Source organism: Coloeus monedula (assembly GCF_965178545.1).
Source record: "Coloeus monedula genome assembly, chromosome: 20".
Lineage (NCBI taxonomy): Eukaryota > Metazoa > Chordata > Aves > Passeriformes > Corvidae > Coloeus > Coloeus monedula.
In genome coordinates this window covers 4749874-4771447 of record NC_138800.1, presented here as the reverse complement: position 1 = coordinate 4771447, position 21574 = coordinate 4749874, and the positions used below count along the sequence as shown (strand labels likewise).

The following is a 21574-nucleotide window of genomic DNA, read 5'->3' as shown; positions in this document are numbered from 1 at the left end:
TTGAAAGCATTTCTGCTACATTCATCCCTTCCTTCTCCTAAAAGCTTCTGAACAGACTTAGCACTAAACCCTCTGAAAGCTGGGGTTTATTCTAATTCCAGTTCACATTCCTGCAACTGAGAAAGTCCAATATTCCCCCTCCCCACCACGTTCTGCCTTTTGCTCCCATCACTGGCCCTGGGGCTGCTCTAGCTCCACTCCCTGCAGCAACAGCTTCCGGAGGGCTGCGGTGACACCCTGCAGGTGAACACAACCCCTTCCCGCAGGGATATCTGCTGGGATATCTCCTTCTACCGCACATTCTTCCTGCTCCTATTCACTGCATCCTTCCCCTTATCTGCACCTCTCCTCTTCCTTCCGTGCCTCCAGCCTACCAAGTAAAATAGGGCTTGACAACTACACAATAAATTTTTTAAAGTGTATGCTTTAGGGATATTTCTTCCTCTGAATATTTATTCCGGCTTTTACAAAGGAATTTAGCCAATTATTAATTCAACGAGAAAAACTAGAGAAAAAAGTATGTGATCAGACAAGCCCAACTTCAAGCCACGTATTCAGGTAACAGAACTATTTTCAGTTATTTTGACATGGGTTTCAAAACAGAAGGATAAAGTGAACGAGTTCTAAAGATGGGAACTAGCCAGGACTTTGTGCTCCATCTGAAAATAGCTGTGTAACACTAACAGTGCTGCCCTACCAGCGTGCACTCACCCAGCACACATCCCAAACTGCACGTTGTGCTGTGGCTCAGAATTCCAGCCCCACAGGGAAGGAGGCTGAAGTGATTGTGAGCTACTTGTACATTCCTCAGCACTGGACTACCAAGGCTGGAGCAGCATCCAGGATATTCTGGAAAATGAAACGGTGGCAGCTCTGCCCCTCTGAGGACTCTGCTCGAATCTCCCGTCTGCAGTTGGGACCTTAAACTGTGCCTCTCACCCCCACTGGGGCACTCCTTGCAGATCTGCAGAACAGTTTGGGGAGAATCACTAAATTTCTACAGTCTGTAATTTTTTACAGTACAGACTTTGTTTCCAGAATTTCCTGTTTGTGCAACTCCTCTTTTTACCTGTTCTAAACACGTAGGTGAAGCATCAAGGATTTTGGCTTCAGATGGGATCCACTCACCAGCTAAATCACTGCCTGCAGCCACAGGGGTTTATGGCTTTTCACTCTTTCAAGTATTAACTATGCTCAATTTTCTGCTTAATTTTATCAGATTTTCAAGTGTGTTTAGAAAGACACCTGACTGCTGTGTTTGAGGAGTGTCTGTGCCACTTCTGTGTCCGTGAGCAAGTTCATTTTGCATCCTTTCCCTCTGAGAGTACTCACTGTAATATTGTTTTGCTTTCCCTCTAAGGCTGAGAAAAGGCACGTTATGAATATTCATTTCCCTTGTACAGTCTGGGGCGGCAAAAACATAAACTTGTTCATTTTATGGGTCTGTCCTCTGTTTTATTCCAATATATTTTATTGGGAAAGGGGTGACAGTTTTGACATGTATTATTAACAAATGAGGAACTGCCTAAAATTTTTCACACTGCAATGATAGCAAACATTTCTCAAAAACGGTCTGTGCTCATCAGCCTTGATGTACCACAAACTCAGGGTTTACTATGACCTGATCTTGCTCTTTAGACAGTTTTGCCAACCAATTAACCATTATCTCAGACAAGAGCACTCTAAGTAATTAACTTTTTCAAACTCTTTTTAGTGTTCTACTTTGGGATGTGCTTAAGCACAGTCCCTCGGAGTGAACCTCTTTTCCTTCACCTCTCTTTATTTTCCCCTAAACTCACATTCATCCAGGTCTCCCTACAGGCAGAAAAGCCTGGGGGTGCCTAGGTTGAAATTTAAGCACATCATGAGTCATCTGGGTCTGTAAAAGTGTGTATTATATACAGACTTTCCTACCAGGGCTGGCATTAACCTTTCTGCTTAACATTACACTTCCCCAAAAAATCCAAACACATCATAGGACGTACATAAACACAACAACTTCATACACATTTATCACACCCAACATAAGCAGCAGATAATTTTTCTGGGGAAAAAAAAACTCCAACCAAACCCAAAATCAAACCGGTTTTTCTCTTCTATCACCTTTAACCTCAGGACATTGATCAAATACACTTTAAATGGAATTTTCTCTTAGCCCAAGCAGAAGTGAAAGTCTGGAAGGGGCTGTGAGTTGTAAATAATCAAAAGGCAATGGCTGATACCTGCAAGCACTGCAAATAATTTTCATTTCTGCCTCTAGAAGTAATTCCCACACACTTATTTAGTGCTTTACTGATCATTTATTTGGAAAGTACTTTGTGTTTGTTCAGCTAAAGCATTCCTTGAAAAAAGAACGTCCTATGCAGGGCAGTTGGAATGTGCAAGGCTGAACGGGGGTTGGATGGAAACTAAAATACTACATGTAGTGATAGGTGTGTGGAAAACTCCTTTGGAATGAGCCTACTTCTCCTTCAAACCCCTTTGTGAGACACAGCCCCCATGGCTGGGTGTGCAATTTATGATGGCAAGGAGTAAGGGAAAGATAAAATTTCCACTTCAGCCATCTTTCACTGTTATTGTTTTTGATTGTTTTGACAGGGCACATTAAAAAAAAAATCTTATTTTTAGTTTCTCTGTTTCTTGTTACACTTCCCTTCGATAGCAGGTCCTCTGAGTTAAAAACCACATCACACACATTATATAGCACCAAATCTGATCACAGCAGAGGCCCAGGAAGAGTCTCCAATAAAACCACACACACATCCCCTTTTACACCCCAAGAGCCGTTTCCTGATGAGAAAATGCCCATTAAGGAGAAACAAAACCCATTTCTGGCTCAGCCCTAGAAGGTGGCACAGCCCCTCCAAACCAAGAGCAAATAGTTACCCTTCCCTCACTCTCAAATGTGTATATGCTGAAAAAACTCCGTGTTTTTTTTCCTGTTCTATGGACTGAACTCAACTGGGTTTAATTGTGCCACATCCAGAGAGCAGAGTTTGTGTTTAAAGACAGAATTGTTTCTTCTTTGCCTACACAGGAGCAATACTGAGACAAAACACTGAGCAAATCCACCGTGGCACTGGGCTGTAACTGCAGTGATCCACCCAGCAGAAAGAAAACCCTATTTAACCACTTTATCCAGACACTGACACCTGGCATTCGCTCGGTCTCCACGTTTTAACTTTTACTTGAAAATTACAGTGAAGTTTTGTTTTAAAAAAATAAAGTAGTTAACACCATTCCTTTTTGAAATAAAAGTATTTAGCATTTTTCCTTTAAAGATTTAGGGAAAAAAAAGAAAAAAATTAATAATAATTTAAAAAAAGAATATACTGTTTCTGCAAGGCAACACCGCTCCTCCAAACCCACAAGGCTCCAATTTCACTTTAAGTGCTTGCAAGATTAAGACCCTAAAAGCCAAGGGTGCTAACATAACACACTTATTTTATACAACTGAAGACAAAGGAATCCTGAACAGATGGAAGAAGGCTTCCTCAAAACACAGACCCAACCTCCCTTTACTTCAAAATAAATATATTCACATTATTTTTAAAGGTAAGTTGTGACAACCTTGTTGATTAGTGCAATTCATGTGGCAGCATTCGCTTTTCCCTAGCTCTGTACTGCATACTGAAAATAAGGCAATTAAATGAGAAAATTAATTCCATTAATTAAAAATGTTCAGTCTCAAGCAAGACAGAACGAAATTAAAAATGCTCAGTCTCAAGCAAGACAGAATGATCTGACTGAGAATTACAGCTGTATAAACGTACATAAACCAAAATATTTTCCTTGACGTGTACTTTCCTTTAGGAAGGATAAATTTTGCAGCACAAAGCAATGATAATGCTACTTTAACAGCATCATAAAGCTGGAGAGAGATATATAAAAGGTCTGTTTTATCTTTTAAAGAGAAAGCCCCTGATGTACATAGGAAAATTTACAAGTAAAATACCACCCTTCCCACAAATTCCTTACTGGTGAGCCTGACTGAAAACTCTGGTCAAGTCAGGAAAGAAAACCATTAAACTTTGCTGAATCCATAAAGCACTGTAGCTGGAGTTTCAATACAGATCATTTTATAGTAAAATTAAAATAGAAGCCCTTTTTAATTATATAAAGTGCGCACATTATTACTGAGGAGAGAAATACACGCTTTCCTCAAGAACCATAAAATTGGCTGCTGGGAATTAGACTTCAGCTGCAATTATTATATGGTCCTATAAAGGATATTGAAAGTCTGATAAAATTGCACCCTTGTCATGTAACAGCGATGCTTAATGCTAAATAACCACTCTGCAGCATTCCAGTCATAGCTTCCCCCAAGCATCAGCGCTCCCTTCTCACACCAAAAAGAAAACACAGCAGGATTGGGGAGCTAAAAGTGTACCTAAATATTTGAAATACCAAATGAACAGGTCAAAAGATATGTAAAGCCACATGGAGGCAAAGCAACACATATGATAAATGAATACTGATGGCTGTTTATAAAGGAAAGTTCTCCATGGATACCCACCCAACCCTTCATGGATATTGCCCAGCCATGGATACTGCCCAGCGTAGCAGACTACACAGGATGAGAGGAAAATAAAAAAGAGCAACACAATGAAGCAGAGTGACAAAGGCCAGTCCCATACATTCCTCATGGCTGCTTTCCTTCTCCTTGCAGCGTGTGTTGTGAACTGTGAGTATTTGTTACGCCTGCACACAGCTACAGGAGACTGGCTGAACTTCCCCTGGAGAACATGGAAATTGCTTTTACCTCAGACCTCCAGGTAAGAACATGGGCCTAAAACCTGGAGACATCTCTCATCCCACAGACTCCATTGCACTCCCAACTCAGCCAGGCTGAAGTTTTTGTGTGTATTAAGAATATCAGAGAAATATTTCTGTGACAGGTGACATAAGGCACACGCAGGGGATGGCGGGGCAAGAGAGAGGCTGTGGGGTGTGGGAGCAGGGCTGTAAATTTTGCTCCTGCAAATGGAAGAAAAGAGAAAATTCTTTCTCCTACAACGAAGTCCTGACGAAGTCCCTCACCATTTCAACAGCACAGGTGGGATGTAAATCCTACCTTCTTCTCCAGGCTTTGGTCTGATCTGCTGCTCAGATCCCAGCACCTGTGATCGTGCCAGGCTTCAGAAAGAAGCCTCTGCACAAGAGCACACGAAGGATCCCACACAGCTCTTGTTTGACACCACTTCTCAGTCGTGAAAAAAGCCAGACCGTTCCAAATCAAACCTACTCAGCTCCCAAATTATGGCAGGAAACTGCACCGTGTGTTAGTACGGAGATGGAGGGGCGGCAGTGCCTCTCCCCAGCACTCACTGCTGGGCTCCCAGGCTGCAGATGTGTTGGGAATGTTTTCATGGAGGGGTTTCTTTCCAAGCCAGAGCTGTGGGTGCCCATCCCATGCCCACACTGCTCGTGCCAGGCAAACTGCCTGTGACAGTCAGGACGCTCACCGAGTTATCTGCTCCTCTCATGGCATGGGCTGGTGGGCAAAAGGAGCTGTTCTGTGTCCAGTGGAACATTACTGAGACTCTGAGCAGGAAATAAGTGAAGGAAAACTCACAGACCACAGCTGACTAAGATAAAAACAACATTTCTGAGGCACTTGTGGCCCAGGAAGAGCGTGGTGAGTCCCTGCATCCCTACAGAGGGACTGGACACTGGGCACTGCTCAACTACAAATGGGAAAGCATAAAAAATTACATGTGTTAGCTCAGATTGAGCATCTGAAAACACTGATCTTTCCACCAGTTAATCATTAAACTAAAACATTAAAAAAAATTAATTTTCATTTGAAGTGTGCATTAAAAAGGCTCCTTAAAAGGTAAAAACCATTAAAGACCAGGATGCACTTTGCTATGAGGCTTTAAAAGTATTTAAAAGTATTAATTACACCTCAAAACTCCTCTTGAGGTATTTTGAATAATACATATAATGTTAATGCTTTATAAAATATAAAATGACACACACAAAGTCATATGCCAACAGCTCAGTCAGGCCAAGATGTGGCAGTGCAGACTTGGGCTCCTCACTCCCTCTCAGCTGTGGGTACAGTTGCAAAAAGAAAAATCTGTTCAGGCAGTTATTTATTTAGCACTGGGGAAAACAAAAAAAACCAACTCCCAAAATGTAAAAAGAAATGAACTTAAACCAAATGCCAAACAAAGTAAGTTTGGATGCCAAACAAAAGGGAAGTTGAAAACACATACAATAAAGGCCTTTGAATAAAATTTATTATCACACTTACAGTGCACAGAACTGAAATTTGGTAATGATTAACTTTTCAGTAAGGCTTTTTCTTTTGTTTTTTTTGGAAGGCATGGAAAGTTTTCTCTATCCTTTAAAAGTACAAATTTTGCTGTTTCTTGGTGAAGCTTCGAGATGCACCTTTTTTTGTTAAAATTGTCTGTACCCTCTAACAAACAAAATAGATCACACAGTATCATCATAATAGAAATTGATTCATACAAACATTAACATGTAAATGGAATGAGAGGTCATGAAATGTGCCACAGTTAAGGTTCTCTCCATTAGAAACAATACAGGAGTGTATCAGTTCCAGAACAAAACCACTGCTTGTATTTACCTTATTAAAGGTAGGAAAAATGCCCAGTAGCATTCACACAAACATGAGCCATTAGTTTCTCAGAATAAGGGAATAATTTGCTTACCTGGAACATCAATTAATCTCTTATAAACATTCAAGAAGGCTGCCTCTGCTTCTTTGCTTCGTTTGCCCAATGCGTCAATCTAAAAGTGGAGATGAGAAAAGAGGCTTTAAGACCTGTTCCAATACAACTCACACTCAGAGCTATAAATATAAATTAATAGATTTCATGTAAAACTAATAAGTACCTTAAAAGGGAACCCAAGTCTCCTGTGTACAGCTCCTCTAGAAGCAGTCTTAAAAGATTGTTCCTGCTACATTTGTACGGAATATAATTTAAAGTCCATTTTTCAGCACAGTAACAAGCATCAATATTTTCATGAACACTCCTGCCTGTTGTGATTCTTTACTTTAAATCTTTATAAAAACCCTGGTATTTGTCAGGCAGACTCTCTCCTCAGCAACTGTTTTCCTTTACCACTTATTGAGATCTAACACAGCAAACGGAACCGTGGCCACTTCTGATGTCCCACTCTGCCTTTATTGTGGTAAATAGATTTTTCTGCTATTTCTAATAAGCCTGTGAGGGGATGAAGAGATGAACTTGTTGAGCACCCTGTGATACTTTACACTAAATAACTGTGAATCTTCTACATGCAAAGAAGTTTTCTAATACAGCTCGGCACAGTCTGCACTCCTGAGCTCCTCTGACCGGCTTCTCCTTGTGTTCTGTAACACACAATACTCATCTAAGAATGCATTTTTGTAATTTTATTATTTTCCCCTATGTCTGTATTTTCATCTAAAACTGCATTTTACAAGGACAGGGAGCTTAACGGCTCTGAGAATAAAATACTTATTCCACAGCAACTTTTTTTAGTAAACATGTATTTTCCTATTGTACTAGAAACCAGAGAATTTACTATTATTAAATATCGACAATAAACAACCAAACTGACTCAGAGCTAGATCCAGTGAATTAATACTCCAAAGCAGAGGGACAGAAAGGGAAACAGGAAAGCCTGACACAGCTCTGTGGCAGCTTACCCAAATCAGGAAGCCAAAGGCATGGAGATTATCGTTCCCATATTTTAATAAAAGGCAAGGAAGGATCTGAAGAACTGTGGATACAAAGGCCTGATATCAATTCTTCTGTGTATTTGAAAGGCAGTGAATATTATGGAACCATTTAAAGGTGCAGACGTCACCATGGCCTAAAAAAAGGAAGGCCCTGTCTGAAAAACGTCCTTGAATTCTTTCTCTACATTATTGATTCGGTAGATAAGGCAGAAACAATGGCCAGAGTTTACTGTATCTGTATTTCAGGAAAGTATCTGATATTTTATTCTGCGGGAGGGGGATTTGCAGCACTGGAAAGCGTGTGACCAAGCCAGGGCTTTGCCAGGGCTCGGGGTGCCAGGGAGAGGAAGCGCGCAGGGAGGAGGGGAGATAAAGCAGGAGCGTTCTGCGGGGTCAGCCCTGGTGCCACTTGTGTTTACTTTGTACTGAAATCCCTCTGTGAAGAGAAGGGGAAGATTTGGGAAGGCAGAGGGGGGCGATCCTACAACGTGGATGATGAAATGATGTAGGGAGTTGGTGTTGGAGAGCAGTGCGGGACAGTGCGGGGCTGGTGGGGATCAGCCTCGTGGCTGGTAAGTGATTTGTAGGGATCATTAGGGGCAGGATTAAGGCCAGAAAACCAAAGGACAAGGACAATTGCAGAAATCACACAGAAGCACAATGCACAAGGTAAAAGCCAAGAAAAGACTTGGAAGGGAGGAGGGGTCAAGGAGGGAAATAAGGACACGGGCAGCGTCCACACAGCATTTGGCAGCAGCAGCAAGGAAATCTTGGGAGATACGGCAGGAGGCTGGGAAGAGACGAGTTCTGGCAACAGAATACAAGGTTGTATTTAAAGCAATAAACCAAGCTCCGATTTCACTTACATCCCCCCAGGATCTGGATTAATTTATGGAGATGGGTGGAGGTGTGGTGTAACAGAAACCCGACCTATTTGCAACTTATCAAAGAGTATTGGAAAAGTGATAAATGAGCATTAGATGTTGAAATGATGGAGGATGTGGAGAGCAGATATGAACTCTCAAGAAGAGCTGGCCATGCTGGTCTTTCAGAGTTTACCGAGAAAGACCACAGAAAGGCACTGGAATCTCCCAGGGCATCCGACGTGCTGCAGAGCAAGGGATTGATGGTTGTGAACAACCCACTTAATAATTTGAATTCAAGCACAATCACAGATGGACTGATGCTCATTAGGGAACGAGAACAGAAGCAATTCAGAGAGAACATTTTCACACGAGGAGTACTTGAAATGAGCCTGTGGAATGAAGTGCCAAAGGCAGGGAGGCCCCGGGACATGTAAATCCATGCTGGGGAGTGTCAGGCACCGCTCGGGGATGGGGTGAGAAGGAAGGGGCACCACCAGGGACACTTGTGCAGTTGAGCTGTTTCATGGGTGCACAGAGACTCTCTGAAGGCCAAACCACACCATATGTTACACTTCTGGACTTCAACGTTCCCACATACAATTTTCTCTCGCTGCTGCTTGGCAGAGAGCAGCCAAATTTAAATTACTATTATTAAATACAATTAGCATTACAGCTCTGATTCTGTACTGTATTTTGAAAAATTCATTTGCCCCTTTTATGAAAAGCAAAGCATTTAAAATGCTTCCATTTCTGGGAAATAACAGGATGGATTTGTTTTCCTATTACAGTTTTTCCACATTTTAATAAAGAGCATTTGTACTTTTATTCTCTCTAAGTATTATAAAAGGTATGGTTTATTTGCTCCTTACCAATTATAGAGTGATGGAAATATAAACCAGATTTGAAACAACATCTTCCACGGAGATCAGAGACTTTACAAAGGAAGCAGTTTGTAAATCACAGGTATTTTACACCTTTTTTTGGCCCCAAATTCAGAACCAGAATTCCAAACAATCCCACCAGGCAGAAATATGGTTTTATGTTTTAGTTGTTAAAAAAAATAAATCAACCTGTCTGGTTTAAAGTTCTACTAAAAATGAGCACTGCAAGTATTTTATATCTTAAAATAAAATTTAGAAGAAGCACTATGACAACTTTAAAAACGAGCACTGCAACTATTTTATATCTTAAAACAAAATTTAGAGAAAGCACTACGACAACTTTAACTGGAATAAAAAAATAATTAAGCATGCCAGCACCCAGGTGCATAAGGAAATAAGGAAATATGGGAGGAAAAAGACATCAAAAATAGCAAAATATAAATGAAGTCCAGAGAGAGGAAACAGAGCACTGAAATGACACGGAAACATTTGGAAGTTCACTGAAAATTTTTCAAATCAAAGTAAAATTGGTTCAGGAGCCAACAAGGCTGCACCGCAATCAGCTCACATTAAACAGCTGAACTACATTATAAAACTCCTGCTGAACATTTTTATTTGACTCTAAAAACTTCAGGGACCCTGGAAGAAGTCAACTTATAATTACACTCGCGTTGTCTTGACACGAGCTTAGCTCCAAATCTTAATTTATCTAAACCAGGCCCCATTATGTCTTCTCTGAGCAGAAGGAAACAACAGTGACCTCTGTATTCCCCACCACCCCCATAAACATATGTTCACTTTTAAGTTTTGGCATCCTATTTGTCTTGATAATACCACTGGCGCTGCAGTGAGATAACAGAACTGAGACACCAGGAATCCTCCCTGCTCAGCACAGCCTTCATCTCACTCTTCATCCCCGAAACATCGCCGGAGCTACGCGGAGGAGCCGCGGCCAGACACGGGGCTGAGACCAGTCTGAGACCACTCTGAGACTGAGACCAGTCCTCCCTGTATCCACCTTGTTTTTCCAGGTCAAGTGCTCTCCTGAGTTGTTGCTTGGGGTACCAAGGTCACCCCAGAGGCTGAATGTCTCCCCTTCCCCTCAGAATCGTTCGCCTCCAACCCGCCTGTGAAGATCTCCGTGGTCTGATCCCACTCTCCACTGCTTGTTGCCCGACATAGCTGGCTTGCTCCCCCAAAAGCGTGGACAGCCTGGCTCAGGAGCACTTTTCCCAGTCTAATACCCACTGCACCTGGCTAAAATCAAAATATCATCAATGAAATCCATGCATTTATCTCCACATTTACGTAAGCACCATAAATCTGGCACCTACGCCAAGGAACGTGCTGAACGCAGTTTTATCCGAGTGTTGCCTCTTTCAGCTATGTCCAGCCAAGTTCAGAAAGATAAAAGCAAAGCCTGTGGCTTTAGTTTGGAATCTGTCACTTTTTATGCAGTAGGAGATTTCAGCATTAATTCAAGTCTGATGTTTACTGCCCCCCAATCTCCTGAGCACAGGTCTGCAGGGCTGGGATGCTCTGGGCTGTATGAACGTGGTATCACCTCATGGACTGCAGTCAGACTGAAGGACGTACAACTCTGTTCCTGAATTTAAAGAGGGAACTGGATGATGAAGCTCTCTGCAAGGAAGCTGGACTGCCAGATGCCAGCACATCCTGCACTGACACTGAAATTCTCTGAACTGATGGGTATCAGCACATTAACACATTTCAGAGCACGAGACCAGCACAAGTGCTGCTCGTCTTGGATCCACTCGGATCATTCAGCAGAGCTGGATGATTGGGATGCTGGACTCAGCATCCCAAAGACAGCTCCTTTGTGAGGGGTTCCCAGTGCATTACCAAAGCATTGGTGATTTGCTCTCAGTACCAAACACGGGTGTTCACACAACTGTGCTAAATGTGAACTTTGCAGTCCCAGCCCTTCCATTTATCCTCACAGTTCTCCAATTCTCACTCTCATTAACCACCTTAACATGTCTTTTACTGTCTTGCACACAATCTGGAACTAATTTATCAAGTAAAAAGAAATTATTTAAAAGAGAAGTTATTTTTCTGTTCTGATTTTTAATAAATGGATGCCTTAAGGAGACACCCATCCCTCTTCCCTTACACATCTTCTGTCGTATTGTTTTGCATCACGAAGTTTTTCCATTTGTCTTCAATTACTTCAAGTTACCAAAACACCAGTAAGAACTGGAAGAACCATATGAAACGAAGAGAAAAGCATGAGAACAACTCATTAAAGCACCACTCTTTTAAACCATGATGTATTCTTGGATAACAGCTTTCAAATCAAATGGTGGCTGTAGCAGGATTATTAATACATCAGTCTTGCTTTGAAGCCTTTACAATAAAGTTGGTTTGACTTCCCTTTCTTAATACCAAGAGATATCTACATTAGTAAATAAATTAATAAAAAATAACACTGTAATTTACAAATTAATAAAAATATATAGTTCGCCATCCCTGTTAATTTATTTTGCCGACAAAAGAAAAAGTAAAAAAAATCTTATTTTTAGCTTTGTTGCAATTAAAACACTTTTGAAGCAAAATTAAAAAGAAATTATTTCTGTGCAGTTGCTTATGGCATATGGTGTGGACTTTAGCTGGGCTATAAATTCTTTAACGGAATTAAGGACTTCACAGTGGATCCAATACCAATCTGTTTGACAAAGCTGCTTGGGTTGGGACATAGGTACAGCACCAGGAAAGAGCGTGGGGAGAGCATGCCTGCCTCACCAACGTGTTGGTTTAACCTCAAGTTAAGCAGAGAGCTTTAGGAAGGACTCGAACCCCTCAACTTTTCAATTCTGTTCCCTCCACTACAAAACAGCTGCAACCTTGAACCCTTAAAACCTCCTCTTCCTTTCATGCCCAGATAAATCCTGATTTTCCCAGACAAACAACGCTGGCATCCCCTGAGGAATATTCTCACAGGACAGCTTCTTGCTGCTTTTCCAATCTTTGATCTTCCGTCCCAGTAAAACAGCCCAGCCCAACATGTGCCTGCAGAAATTGACAGCAGGGCCACAGCTTTGATTAAATCCTGTCTGCCACCCTGCCTTCGGATCAGTGGATGTGCTGTCCCTGCTGCACCTCTCCTGGAGCCTTGGATAACCCACCTGCCTCCCTCCCCACCTCTATCTGCATTTCAGAGCAGGTTTCCTGCTCTCACCCAGCTCCCAACCCATCCACGGGGCAGGCAGAGAGCAGCCCTGCTCTCCCTCCTCCTGCCTCTGCCATAGCATGATTCAGCTCAGTGGCTCGGTGAAAAACTAAGGAAGGAGAGGAAGAATTTATTTTCCATTGTGCTGGCAAACTGAACTGACTCATCCTGTGCACTTGCTGGGCTCAGCACGAGGGAGGAGGTGGGGACCCAGGGCTGGGACAAGGGCACCCTGCAGCATTGGTCCCTCACCTGCACGGATTGGGAACGGTATGAAACCAGAGTGACAAGGAAGGGATGGCAAAAGGAGGCTCGGAGTGCCAAATGTTTCCAAAACTCCCTTTTATCGATCAATCTTTACAGTATGAAAGTGGATTAACTTTGTTAGTGTCTACATTAGTTTGTATTATGCACACATATTATGACACATTACAGCTTTACTGGAGGCTTTGGTGTTTTCCATGCTCAAGTAAAACAAGCCAAAGGACTGGTCCTGGAAATAAGGACTTTGCTCATGGAAGCTGATAGCTGTCCATGACAGATAAAGGATACTCCTGAAAACCAAGCTAATGCCAACATTCCAGCCCCTCTGACACATTACTTAAACCCTCACAGTGTTTTCTGGTGTCACAAACCACTAACTCCAGCAAGGCTGACCCCAGGGATGCCTGGATCCATAGACAGGCAGGAGGAATGCTATGGAATTAGGGTTGATTTGCAAAGTTTTACTCAAATTAGTACGTCCGAGTGCTAGTGATTAGTCAAATTGTGTCATTTAAGGGGTGTAAAAACCTTGTTTGAAACCAAACATGGGGTGCCCCAATTCGGCTGCACAATGAATAATTATTTACCCTTGTAATTCTACACTTTGCATCCCAGCCTCTCTCCTCAAGTCAGCACAGGCCAGTCATGAATTTTCTTAATGGAAATTCAAGAAGGCAAAATGGAAAAAAAAAAGGTAAACCAAAGAGCTGACCTCTAAAGAGGGAACACATCCTTTCCCCAAAACTGAAGGAACATCTTTCTAGTGAATAGATCAGCGAATCATTTTTCCTGTTACCAAACAGGGAGATGTCAGAGCTTGCCAGTTCTGATCCTTGAGGTTTGGTAAGAGCACAAGGATGGAGAACATCTCCAGCCACGGCCAGCCCAGCCATGCTTGGTGTGGAAAATAGGGCAGGGAGGAAGGGGAGACAGCCAGGGCAGAGCAGCCTGTGCTACCCCACATCACCTCCAGCTTCCCAGCAGCAGGGGCTACGTGTAAGGTGAGTGGGTGCTCTGACCTGCCTGTGCACCTCCCCTGCTGCCTCTGAGCAGTGACCTGGAACCCACAATCGCTCCTCTCCCTCATGGATGATCCAAACTTTTGTTTAGGTATTTCAAAAAAAATTAGGTCAGAGGAATGTGTGCTAGAAGGAGCTCATTAACCACCTTTGTGCAAAATCCACCTGCACGTAAATACCAAGACGCAACCTTTCCCTGGTGTTTTATACTGAGCTCACCCTCTTGCTTCTCTTTTCTGACAAAGCAAGACCAGGCACCAGCTTCTGTAGAGCCTCATAGTAAATAGAGGTAATTCTGTAATAAATGCAGACATAATTCTGTAATAAATACAGAGAGAATTCTGTATTTGGAGAAACAGGGACTGGATTCTAACGACACTCGGCAGAATACCTCGCCCGGCCCAGCCCTCCCATCCCCATTCCTTTCAGCACACTTCAAGCTCTCTTTTTTTTCCCCTGAGGATGAGAAGACACTCCTGACCCTGCGAGCTGCACCAGTGCTGCCTGTCGGAATCCTGAATAAACTGAATTTCCCACCACTGTTCCCATTCCCCCTGAGCGCGTGGCAGCGGCACAGCGCGCCTCGGTACAGACAGCCCACCAGCTGCCAACAGGAATTTCAGCACTTTGTCAATTATGTAAAAATAAGAGGATTTGGGCTGATTCTCCCCAAAGTTACCCTGGTAGTCTCTGCTGTCTTGGTACAACTTGCCTGCAAGTTGGAGAGGAACCTGCAAGAGCTTTGGGGACGGTGCACAGCGCCTGTCGCTGCTCCTGGTGGGATGTGTCAGCTTTGGGACTTTGCCTGTTATCCCCATAGTTGAGAGCTGTCCCAGGAAGGAAAAAGGGATATAATAGGAGAGGCTCTGACTGTATTTGAGAGTCTCTGCAGTTCTGTCCCTCCCCTGCAGTTCAGTGTCTCCTCTTGGGGATGCTTTCGGCCCTGCAGCAGCCACCCCTCGTGCTCAGCAGGGAGAGCTCATCCGCCCGTGAGATGCTGGAGTATATTTAAATCACCTTCCTCAGGAAAGATGTTGTTTAAACTGCAATCAAGCCAGCCAAAAATAAATAAATAATCATTTACACACTTCTGTAAACAAAGAAATGAAAGTGCTGTGGAGCTGTGGTTACCCCAAGAGCAGGTCATGACCTCTCCCTGCTTTGGGGAACAGAACTGAGATGCAGAGTGGACTTTAAAAGATAATTAACTGCCAAAAATATTCACTTCTGGTGAATAAAGGGTTTTGATGGGACTTCCACTGAAAAGCAGGGAGGCTCTGGGCCCAAACATGAGCGCTGGATTTTGATGTATGCTGTTGACTTCCCCAACACAGAGCAATTTGTAATAGCTTTGACACGCTGTTGTTTTCAAAGCTCCTGCTACATCACAAGCATTTATTTCTGACCACAAAATTACATTTATTCAACAGAAAGCAGCTCAGGGTCTTTAAGAGGTTAACTTCTGGAGTGCTTGGCTGCTCTCCAGCCTCCCTACGAGCATCAGTGCTAACGCAAGGCACACAACAGCACCCAGGCTGGCCGTGATTAATAGAGTGCTGAACACGCTGCTTTCCACATACACACACTTTTCATTCCCTTGCTTCCATAGATCATGGACTTATCCTCAAAATATCTGACTGAAATTGAATTTGGCTTCTCTCTCAACCGTTCATTTCCTATGTTATGCAAGGTTATATCCTTTTCTGCATGAGCAGAACCAAACCAGCTGCAGCTTTTGAGAAGAAAACGTGTTTTCAATTATGAAGTTGGCCTGAATATTGAACCACAGTTCTACTGCTGCTCTAATTGAGCCATCATGGAGTGAATGTACAGGAAAGAAATTGTATTAATTAGGTTTGGAAATTTAACATACGGAAATTAAAGGGGGTAAAATAAAAAAATGTGAGTATCAGCTCAGGAACAGTCCTTCAAAATGCAGAAGGAACGTAGGTCTGAAGTGGTTTAGGCACACACGTTATTAGAGTACTCCTTCAAAGACATGATTAGTAGTTCCAGCACATCAAGCTGATTTTCAGCTTCTGTTGTCTGCATATGGAAAACTATTAAATTACTCGACTGACCAAATTAATAGTTTAAAGAGCAATTCAGCTAAGTGGGGAGCCAGAGTGGTCTCATCAGAATGGCAATACCCTTAAAAGTACTTGCTCTGGGAGAAGAATATGAGAAATGGCTTTCACAGACATCAAGTCCAGCATGTTGTTTTGGAGTCTGTGCCTTAGAGGGTTCTCCAAATGAGGGATTACTGCATTACTGTTGGACAGTGCTCTTATGCCACATGAAAAGAATGCTAATGACCTCAGGAAATCCTTTCCCAGCCTTAAAATATCTGTCTGATGACTTCACAAATACAGGTTCCAACATTAGATTTCCATACCACAGCTTCAGTTCTGTGAACTAACATAGCCCAAGAACATCCCTTCTCTTTGCTGCTTCTTTTTTATCCCAGATTTCACGTACAAATAACCATCCACTGATGTACCCATGGTAAAGCACAGTGACCTACCCAAAACACAGCTTATTTGAATGGCTGCTTGCAGGAGTGCCTTGCAAATTATATATAATAATCATGTCATGATTGCACGATAAAGCTCTTTAACCTTTCCTGATTCTGTCCTGTATTTAGCCCAGCATAGGGAGAGCAAACCATTAATAAGTTGTGTCCTCAGTTTAATGGCAAGAAAAAGGAAAAGCAAGATAGAGATTTAAGATTGAAATGACAGCATTTTACACTTCTGAAATTAATAACTTTTAATTGTCTTGCTCACAATAGCCTATTTACACCACCCAGACCTTAAATCTTCCAGGGAAGGCAGAAAAGTTACCCACAGATTTCAAAAGAACAATACCATCAGCTCTGAAGCAGACACAACACTCTGTTAAATTAGAAAACTGCCTTCAAATTTCCATTAAGATCCTAAATAAGGAAAAAGTACTATAATAAAACTATTCTCCAGTGATGAATTAATAGGGGCTCATGCTGAAGTAGGAATGCATTTGAAAATTTGTAGTATGCTAAAATCCATTTCATAGTGCTTTTACTTTAAGTCTTATCATAAAAAATCCAGTTACTTAATGCACTGAGATCTATACAAAAAAAGTTATTTCCAAGTACTAATGGAAACTGAATATTTGATAACTGGAACAGTTTTTATCTGAATGAATGAGATAAATAACTAAGGAATACAGAATGTTCTGCCTTGTCCAGTACTTTAAAATTCATATTATATAATGGGGAAATATTGGAGGGAAGTATCAATATTCCATGCTCAAACTGAAGAGAAAAATTAGCTAAAGTGACCTGTGGGTTTGTTTAAAAAAGCCAACTGGCCCCAGGTTTACCAGCAGCTCCCATAAATCGTGCTTGGGAGGGGACATAAATACCTGAGCTTAACTCCCCCTCTCTCCAAGTCACATCAGGTTCACCCAGGCACAGTTCAAGGACAGTTTAAGTCAACCTGAGCTGACACATTTGTGCTGCTCCTGCCCCCGGCTTTCCTCTCCTGGCCTCTCCTTTCAGAGCTGCTGCTCTGAATCCACCTGGTGGGAAACTAAGCCAGCAAAAAAATCCCCCAACTTTGGGCTAAATGTGGGATCACACCAGGAAAAGTGCTGAGGAAAGGCAGGGGGTGGGGAGCAGGAACACAGCAATACCCATGTAAAGCTGCTTAAATACCTGCGCTTATTAGGGAGCTGCCTCCATCCTCCGATCTGCTGGCCCTCCCTAGAGCCCACAGCCCTGTGCACAGTCAGCCCAGATGGGATTGGCAAAACCCCACTTCCCTTCTGATATAGAATCTAATTTATTATTCCATGCAAAAAGCACCTAATTCTGTCTAATATTAGAGTCTGAGCAAAGGATGGGGCAGCAGCAGCAGTGGGGGTGGGGACAGGAGTTGGGGGCAAAAATGTGGTGGAGACTCTCCCACAAGGAAATGGAGAAGCTGCATCAGGCAAGAAGTTTTCTCCTCACTTCTGAATGAACAGCTGGTGGTGCCCCAAAGATCCATATTCCCACCCACACTGCCTATGGAGGCTGCTCCTACAGCATTCCTGACCTCCTGCTCCAGGACACTCGCTCTCCAGCAGAAGGGGCCCTAGAAAACATTTACTCTCACCACTTCTCCACTTACCTCTCTTTTATTTACTCACTGCTGTTATCTATTTTAAAAAAACCCAAAATCACAGAATCACTGAAAGGTTTGGGTTGGAAGGGACCTTAAATAGCCCATCTCATTCCAATTCCCTTGCCTCATGCACCTTTCACTAGAGCAGGTTACTCACAGCCCCATCCAGCCTGGCCTTGAACATTTCCAGGGACAAATCTGGGGCTGAAAACTGACGTCTGTGTAGTAAAAGCAGGGAACCTCTTGCCCTATTCCTCCTCCCTGCTCACATCCCATCCCACAGGTACTGTGTGACCAAGAGGTCCCTCTGCCAGCTCCTCCCAGGACACTGAATATCACCTGACAGGTAATAAATTATTGCAAGGCAATCCCAGGGGGCTGCTGGGGTGGGTGTCCTGTTCCCAGAAGTGTTGCTCCCTGAGCCTCTCCAGGGACAGGAATCGAGGCATCTCCAGTGGATTTGAAGTGGAGAGAAGCCTATTTGCTTAATAAAACTTGTTTTTGAGATACCCAGAGCAGTCAGCCTTAACAACAACCAGAAACCAGATCTATATCCTGAACAATCAAATATAACTCAACAGAACAGGCTCATATCTTCAGTATTTTGATTTGTCTCCAAAACAAGATACAGTAATTACATCTATAATCAAATACCATAATTCACAGTTTAATGTGGTGCATTTATGTAGTCAATCATGATTAGTTCAGGTTTTTTAAGTTTCTGAAACCCTGTCTCGATTAGGGAGACTAGAATCACCAGCTCAGAGATTCAGCAGCACAATCTTTTAATGTATTTGTGCTTCATTTACGTAATGGGATTCCCACAACAAATTCTACTTGGTGAGGTTGAATTTATACCAAAATAAACTTCACTTTTGTATCAGTGAAACAAAACTACAGAAGAGGAGCGTGTGTGAGCCATACCTAGGTAACAGGGAGCTGTCTCCACCAGGGAAGATCTAATGGGAGAATCTCCTTCTCTGTAGCCAAATTTAAATTTATGCTTCTTACTCGATCCTCAGACATTCCCTTCATTAAGGAACAGTGCTGAAAGCACACATGCACTTTTCAGTCAGTGCATTGCAAGCTTGAAACCGAAGTGAAAAGGTTCTAAGAGCACTGCAATGCACTCGGAGCAATTTTAAAGTGTAAATTTCCATTGGCAAACGGACTCACGCAAGTCATTCTTTGTTCTCACAAATGTCTATTGGATATATCAAGGACAAAGTTGTCCTGTTTATTTATTTATTTCTAGCAATACTTGGGAAATGAGTTTGTAAAGCAAAAAGTACCGTGCTGCTTTCAAATGAGGGATTATTGCCTAGTTGGGACACAGATTTAGCAGGATGTAGAAGTGATCAGGAATGCAAGCCTCACTAAGGGGAGCCGTGCACTTAAATCCCTATCCTGAAAACACGTTCCTGAACTTCCCTGCGCTGACAGGAACTGCCACAATCTGAAGTCAGTGAACAACTCATGGACTGAGGAAGTGCTGGAACACAGTTCTTGAGGGGCAGAGCTCTGTAATATGCAGCAGTGTGAGCTCAAACCTCCATCCACCACCCCACGCAGGCACAGAGCTTTACAAGGACAAATGCAATTTCCAAGCTCCCTCCCTGACGCTTTCCGAGCGGCAGAACCACGGCTCCCATCTGGCCACAGTGAAAATGGAAAACTCTCTAATTGGCCCAGCTGCCTTTGCCTATAGAAACTCTTCAGAATAACAACAGTTGGCTTTTAAACTTGTGAGCACTCTGCTTGTGTGTTCTCGGTGAGTGCTGGGAAGAGAAACCCAAGTTGGAGCCAGCACCGGAGCTGTTAACGCTTTCTGCTGCCTTTCCAACAAACACCTGCCAACCCAAGGTTTTCCATCAGCCCTCTGGAATACAATGTTCCACAGCTGAAAAGCTTTGCAGGAGAATGATCTGCAGTATCCTCATATTTTATGAGTGCATTACATTGCATTCATTAAGAGCTCAACCTGTAGGGTCAGTGAGGCCCAGAGAGCTGGATGTGCTACCTGGGTCCCTGCCACGGTGACTGGAGGCTCAGCGAGGCTCAGGGAGCCTTAGGGATGCTCAGAGCAAAGTGATGTGACCAGTTCAGATTGTCCAGCACAAACCCAGCGTATCACAGAATCACAGAATGACCTGGGTTGGAAGGGACCTTAAGGATCATCCTGTTCCACCCCACTGCCATGGGCAGGGACGCTTTTCTCTATCCCAGGTTGCTCAGAGCTCCATCCAACCTGGTTTTAAACACTTCCATAGATGAGGCAGCCACAGCTTCTCTGGACAACCTGTGCCAGGGCCTCCCCACCCTCAGAGGAAAGAATCTCTACCCAATATCCAATCTAAACCTACCCTCTGTCAGTCTGAAGCCATTCCGCTTTGTCCTGTCACTATGCGCTCTTGTAAAAAGTCCCTCTCCATCTTTAGGCTCCCTTCAGGGGCTGACATTCCCTGCACACCAGGCTCATGTGAAGCAGCACTGAAAACACTGTAAGAAGCAAAAGAAGATCTTACCTCTCCCTGGAAACTCTTCAGTAATGGAGCTACCTGTTTGCGCAGGTCCTGGAAGACAGAAGCAGGATATTCCATCAGAAAAACTGGAAAGGACAAGTCATCACCATGCCTTTCCTACTGTTATTTTCAGTTCTTAAGTATTACTTAAATTCTGATCGCATTTTGTGGGAGCTTTGATTAAAACAGAATTATACCTGGAGTTCACTTTGAGCAGGTCTGAATTTCCAGTTTGACATACACCTGCATCTGCTGCAAATGGTATTAATTATCCAAACTGTGGTGCTGCTGGGTAGGCACTGAATGCCTTCAGTCTCCTAATTCAGCTGAAACATTAATGAGATTAGCAGTAAATGCCTCTATCTACCTCCACAGCAGCTACACCTCTGAACTTATGCCAAGGAAATTCCCACAAATGGAAGCCAGGCTTAAAGGAAGATGACTCTGGACCATCATTTCAACTGAGAGTGTTGCCAGTTTGCAAAATCTGTTTTGTTTGTTATTTTCCCAAGAGTGCTCTGGCTTTAGTCATCAGAGAACTGGAGCACACTGAAGATGACAAGTATTATTTGTTGGTTTCTGTGTAACTCAAAATTGCTTCTTCCAAACTACAACACACTTACTGCTACAAAATTCATTAAAATACTGCCCACAGAATCACTCTAAAGGTTTATAGCATATTTTTACTCAGCAACTGAGATAATTTAAGACAAAAAGGGATATATATTTCTTGTACGTAACATTTCCTATGGCTTCACTTCTAAGCTGGTTTGGTTCTAATTCACTTACAAATTCCGTAATTCTTATTATGTATGTGCCTGAAGAAGAAAATCCAGTAACTCTGCAGAGAACACTGTTAGTCATGCACAGCCAAGATGCTGCATTCCTGCTTTGGCCACTGACAAGGCACAAGCAACCACTTCATAGTGCACTTACACCTGGGAATAAATCTGGAGGAGTTATACACCAGTAACATGATGCTGCACCA

At 42.8% G+C, this 21574-nt stretch overlaps 1 protein-coding gene across 4 annotated transcripts in view; it reads right to left on the bottom strand.

The window, feature by feature from the left end:
• CUX1 (cut like homeobox 1) overlaps positions 1–21574 on the bottom strand; it is a 270436-nt gene that overhangs the window by 143224 nt on the left and 105638 nt on the right. For all 4 annotated transcript variants that reach the window (XM_082294439.1, XM_082294436.1, XM_082294437.1 and 1 more), the window contains exons 3-4: positions 20590–20637; positions 6684–6762 (exon numbers count right to left, since the gene is read on the bottom strand). In XM_082294439.1, coding sequence (XP_082150565.1) covers positions 6684–6762; positions 20590–20637 — 127 coding nt within the window. The remainder of the gene's footprint in view (positions 1–6683; positions 6763–20589; positions 20638–21574) is intronic.